At 34.3% G+C, this 6,000-nt stretch overlaps 1 protein-coding gene across 12 annotated transcripts in view; it reads right to left on the bottom strand.

Moving 5' to 3' along the window:
* Positions 1-206: 206 nt before the first annotated feature.
* The window catches only part of PPM1B (protein phosphatase, Mg2+/Mn2+ dependent 1B), a 107,601-nt gene continuing 101,807 nt past the window's right edge, over positions 207-6,000 (bottom strand). For 6 of the 12 annotated variants that reach the window (XM_065590671.1, XM_065590674.1, XM_065590673.1 and 3 more), the window contains one exon: positions 207-2,067. In XM_065590671.1, coding sequence (XP_065446743.1) covers positions 2,038-2,067 — 30 coding nt within the window. In that variant the 3' untranslated portion in view covers positions 207-2,037. Of the gene's footprint in view, positions 2,068-2,925; positions 4,193-6,000 lie in introns of those variants that run through there. The other 6 variants (XM_024107450.3, XM_065590668.1, XM_065590669.1 and 3 more) reach the window with 1 other exon arrangement.

Here is a 6,000-nt window from a genome sequence, read left to right as displayed (position 1 = left end):
CTGTTTGGGACAGATGTGCCTATTCGGAGATTTTTGGTTTTGTATGTCACCAAAGGACCAAACCCTGAAGTCTTGGCATTGTCAATACACATATATAGGCAGCAAAAACAAAAATGAATATTTAAAATTACACAAAAGCAAAGATAATCAAACTTTCTACCTTTTCAGCATAAATCCCTTCTGCACAAAATAGCAGTGTATCACACTGTTTTAGCAATCCTTTATTGAAGATAACAAGTTGGTTATGTTCACTGTATTGTATGAAACATCACAATATCATACTGGGAAGGTACTATCAGTACAGGGTTGGACCAGAGCGGACAGTCTGAACAATAAACCATTTTGCATTCTTCATTCCCAATCTTTTAACAACCCCAAAAACCCAGCAAAGGGACAAAAATCTGTTAACATCGTCATTTAGAACAATTTAACTTACAAGGCTAAAATCTAATGAATAAATAAAATATATTGTGGCAATAATCCTCTCTAGAACAAAAAACAAAACAAAACAAAAAAAATCAGATACACAATGAATCAAAATGATTGGGAAAGCTGCCCATAGGCACCAGTAAGTGAGTGTGTGTGTTTTTACAGACTCAGCATGGGGATAAAGTTACAGAAAAATAGCATGAATTCCATTTCACACAAAACCAGTTGATGACTGTCATTAGCTTAAACTACACACAAGGGCAATTACATCCTCGCTGAAACACAGTTTAAACAAATAGGAAAATGTTTACAAGGCATCCACAGCATGTAAAGCATGTACAGATGGATACATTCATTGTTTCCCCTCCCCAATAGCTTTTTTTTTTTTTTTTTAGATAAATACTTTATTCTTCTCCGTTTTTAGCATCTACTGGACTCAATACATGCACAACTCAAAAGAATTCAGAAAAAAAATCAAAGTTATTGCAAAAATAGAATTAAACTAAGAATCTTCAAGTACCTTACATGACAGCCACTCTGTACCATGCCCATTGCTTATAAAATGAAAGGTCATTGAACCCATGAAAATATCTCTAATATTTTCTTAGATTTAAAATAGATAATTTTAACTGTATTTATAGTAATCTCAAAGTGATAAATTTGAGCTTTGAAAATAATGCAAACAATTAAAAATTATATCCATATTACACAAGACTTCTGTCTGTATCTGAAGCTGAAAAATTAGAGGAAACTAGAGAAAACCACATGTAGAACAAAAATCACATTTTACATTATAATAAAGGCAAATTTTCAGCATTTTTAAAAAAACCTGCAGCAGTGAGTGAGATGTCAAATTAAGTTACATCTAACCATAAATTAATCAGTTTGGTTTTAAAAGGTTTTTTTTCTAGCAAGAGTTTAAGGATGTGTTGTACACGTGCGTAAAATTCTTATTGGTTTTAGACGCCTAAAATCTTCTTCTATTATTGCCAAATACATTTATCATCAAGCAAGCAGTAGGCAACGTATCACAATTTGGACACTGTAGGGAAACCTAACAGTCTGATAATACAGGTAAAACTGGGGGTGGAGGGGTGGGAGGGGGGTGGGGAGAGGAAATACAAATCCTATAGCATATTGCCCAACTGAAATTACTTCCAAGCCACAGAGCTGCAAAAGCCTTCCAACTTGGTAAAGTGAAATAAGTAACGTCTCATACAATTATTTGTACTCTTTCATGCTTATATGTTAAGTTTCGTTAAACCATAATGTATCTTCAGAGTACAACTACAATCCCATGCACCTCAGGTACATATATTGATTTGCTGAAAGAATCACTTTTTCCTTGGTTTTTAGGGCTAAAAGTTCAACAAAGATGGAGTCCGTATGCCTGAGGCTGGTAAAGATACTTCTAATACAGGCAATGCTAAGAGTGGCAATATCAGAAAACACAAAAATAAACAAGTGATGGAAAACTCTAATATCTTTCTGCCCATTTCACAAAATGTTGGAAATCCACCAGAATTTTTCCCTTGTATTGAAGAAAACTGATTAAGTTTTTTCCCCCATTTTTTTCAGAATCAAAAGCATTTTAGTAGATTTGTAAGGCTACCACGGATCTTCTAGATCTCCAGCACCCTACAGGAAAAGAAGAGGAAAAATATTAATACTCACCAATACAAAAAACTACATCCATAATTAATTGAATTCTAACAACGTAATAAAGTGTAACCCAAGGAAGTAAAAAATGAAAGGAATGGCCACGTTTTCTTTACTAATTTACATACATACACAAAATCACTTTTTCCATATATATCTCTGTACCCAGAATCTCTGGAATTCATCTCTGGAAGCAGCATGACTAACTGATTAAAAGTTTAGCTATGCTTTTCTCTTACAGAACATATTAATGCAATAAAAATAATGCACTGCAATGAATATAAATAAAAACCTAAACAAATCACCCAGTGTATTATTACATTAATCCATCAGCTAATCACTACTTAAGAAAAAAAATCTATAAAAATCTGTGAAATGCTAAGGAAGATTTCTGAACTCTTGAAAGATAATCCATATTTAGCAAGAGGCTCCCACAGGGTCTTACTCACTGAGGTAGTGAACTTTTATTTATATCTTTGTTGGATGATAAAAGCTATAATTTTGTGCAAGTGCTTCAACAACTGCAACCAAAAATATAATAGGAACTGTGACAAAATACCTTTGTCACTGCTGACAATGGCATACTTTTGACAATGGCATTTCAGAAATAAACTACAGGCAGTTAGATTCACAGTAACATAGTAATACACTAATCTACTTGAATGTGTGTATGTGCATGTGTGTTCACACAATGAAGAGGAATATAACACAAAATGTAGAATATAACCTAAAATACAACAGCATGTTTGCCTCATTTTTATTGTAGTGTTTAATTTAAAACTATGAAATACTGCTAGAACACAGATTAGAGTTACGATAATAAAAACTCCCAGAATATTTGTAGGAATAGCTAGTTTAATAAACAGTGTCACGATCCTTGTTGTCTGTTATTAACAGTAGCTACAAATATTTCCAAACCATGACTAGATAATTAGTATTTCAAATGAACTTCCAAAAAGCTTGAGGTAGCATAATATCAGCAAAATTACTGAAATAAAATCAATATGCATACAGATATTATTCCACATCATATTTTTTATTTGGATTTAAACAAATTTTTAGAGCTTCACACTAAACACTAATTCTAAGTACATATTATTGTCTGATATACATTATGCTATAACCTATGGAATAGTGAAGGATACAGTTCTCTAGAAAATAAGTAAGATATTCACACTGAACAGAGGATACAGTCTAAATTGAAAGGACCATACATTGAGGGGAAAAAAGAGTGGCATAACAAATCCTAAAACAAGTGAATAATTATTTTTGAAACTATGATAATGTGAACTATATACTATTCAAACAAACATGCAATAGGTAGGATATTATGCTGTGAAATAATTCAATTCAGAAATGTGAACAAAAGGTGTATTTGATTAAGATGCCAATTAATATATGTCATGTAAAGTATTAAAATTCAGCATTCACTAGGAATGCGCTTACAACACAAAGAAAAACTTGCTTTTGCATCTGTCAAAAATTCCTATCACTGATGTCACAGGGTTTTAAAAAAGTAAATCCTTAAGACTACCAACTACCAGTAATGTAGATGTCCCGCTTCCTGCTACACAGAATATAAAATTTAATTACATTTTGTTTATTAATCCAAACTACAGTAAATAGTAACTTTTAAATTACTCAAAAAAGGATGACTTTTCATATAAAAAGTCTGTACATATAAATGTAGGTACAAACAAACTAACTTTCTAGAACTGATGCAACAATGTGCTGACATATGAATACATTAGAACAGCTAGGTCAAGCTATCAAATCGGCTGTGTGCAACACAAAGACATTACACCTGTTTATCACTCATCTCATTTCTCCCTGAATCTTCATTAGAGCTCTGCATTTCAGCAAGATGATTCTCAGATTCTGTTTGCGTGTCTGCCACTGGGTCACTGGGTCCAGCAAGATTATCAGAAGTAGATGCTGTAGCTGGTTCAGCAGTGCACTCTTCTCCCTGTATTTTAGCTAGCCTGTAACTAGTCAGCATCTCCTCCAGAAGGTGGCGGTAGTTGCCCCTATGATTAATTCTCATTTGCCTGAGAGCTTCCACCAATTTCCCCTGTGTTCCACTTTCCTCGGGTTCGCCAGGGTCCTTTTTTTAAGATTCAAGACCCCAAAATCAGTAGTTAAACTAGGATATTTTAGAATGATACATATATTTTAAAATACATTATATAAAAAGTCATTTCTGATTGAGGAAAAGATCTGAGCTTTATGCCCTCCTATGCATATATAAAAATACCTTAAGTTAGCAACATGCATCCTAAAATTAAGTTATTTGATTCATGTTTGTTTATTTTAGAATGGGCATTTAAGAAAATGCCTTGTATTTAAATTGTCTCTGTTAAGACTTACAATATTGACAAACATTTCAATCTACTTTATGTGAGGCACAAAGAACAATATCAAAAAGATGACCCCAGAATAAATCGGCCTTTAGTTCAAACTATATGTCCTTTGATGCACATAGTTGTCTGGCAGTCATTGACTTCAGTGGAAGCCAAAAAGTGAAGAACGTGGCCATTTAAATTTACACTAACTACTGAGTCAATATTTTAAAATGTAAAGTACTACTGATTCAGTAGCAATATACACCCTATGTGAACAGCTTAATTAAAAAATGTTTACTGCCAACAATGGATGCTGTAGTATCAGAATTCACTTAATTGATAAATTCTTTGACACTTGAAATCTGATTTTCTTCATGTGTACAATGCAGCGGGTAGAGGGCCAAGCTATTGCCAATCAGCATCACAAAAGATACTGTTTCACAAAAACGCCAATGATCTAGCACTTTTTCTTCCCAAGTTGCTGTCAGGAAAATGACTATCCAGAATATCTAGCTAAAGCCAAATCCAACAACCTAAATTTAGACACCCATCTTGAATTGTGGCCTATGATGTGGGAAGGAATCCTCCCCTCCTCCCCCCCACACACCAAGCTGCAAAAGCATTGTAGACTACTTCAATCAAATGGGTAAAGCAAACCAAAAAACTCTCTTGTTATTCTGTGATGGTGATTAGTGTGCTTTTGCCAGGAGAAAAAGTTGCATGGCTCTGAGGTCCAAACTGGCTATTTTAAGTTCTGGATCAGTGCCAAAACAGCTCTGTTGCTTTGAGGGGCCAGAAGATATTTTAATTATTGATGCCTCACTAACTATCATGCTAGAAATAGTAGCTAGATAACACTAGAAGGCTGGTGATTCTCGCTACAAAAGATATTATAGGCAAATCATCCTGATTGCCATTTATGCTTTCCCACTGCCTCCTTCAATTCTGATTTGATTTTAGTGGCCCCTATTCTTGAGAGCTTTCAGAGCTGTAACCAACATTGTAAGCTATCTGAAAACTTGGAATCCTAACCTTACAAATGTCAAATGATATCTAATTCTAGGGGGTTCATGAAAATACTGGCTGCCATAACATATCTTTTCTCTACCCTTCAATTCCAATAATCAGAATAACCTGGTTTTAAAGTGTGGGTGTCATTTTCAAAATTTGTTGTTATTGAATATAAAACTGTAAAAATTTCTTTATTTCAGAGAACATAAAGTGTTAATATTTGAAACTCCACTGAGGTTTCCTGTCCTGTGAAATTGGAAACACTTTCCCCAGGCGGCTAGTATTGACAGTTCACATTTCTACATTCAAGGGGAGCTGCAATGGCTCAAGCCATGGCTACAATAAGGGACTATAGTAACACAGCTACAGTGCAATAGCAATGTTAGCATAACCCCATAATGTAAATGAAGCCTACAGTGATGGAAGGGGTTTTTTCATTAGGAATACCACCTACCCAAACGATGGTAAGCTAGGCTGACAGAAGCATTCTTCAATCAATCTAGCTGCATCTACACCACGGATAGATATGGCGCTCAGATGTGGATTTTTCACACCCCAG

This window comes from Chrysemys picta, chromosome 3 (assembly GCF_011386835.1).
Source record: "Chrysemys picta bellii isolate R12L10 chromosome 3, ASM1138683v2, whole genome shotgun sequence".
In the NCBI taxonomy this organism is placed as follows: domain Eukaryota; kingdom Metazoa; phylum Chordata; order Testudines; family Emydidae; genus Chrysemys; species Chrysemys picta.
Note: the sequence above shows the minus strand (reverse complement) of the source record. Positions and strands in the feature narration are given on the sequence as shown.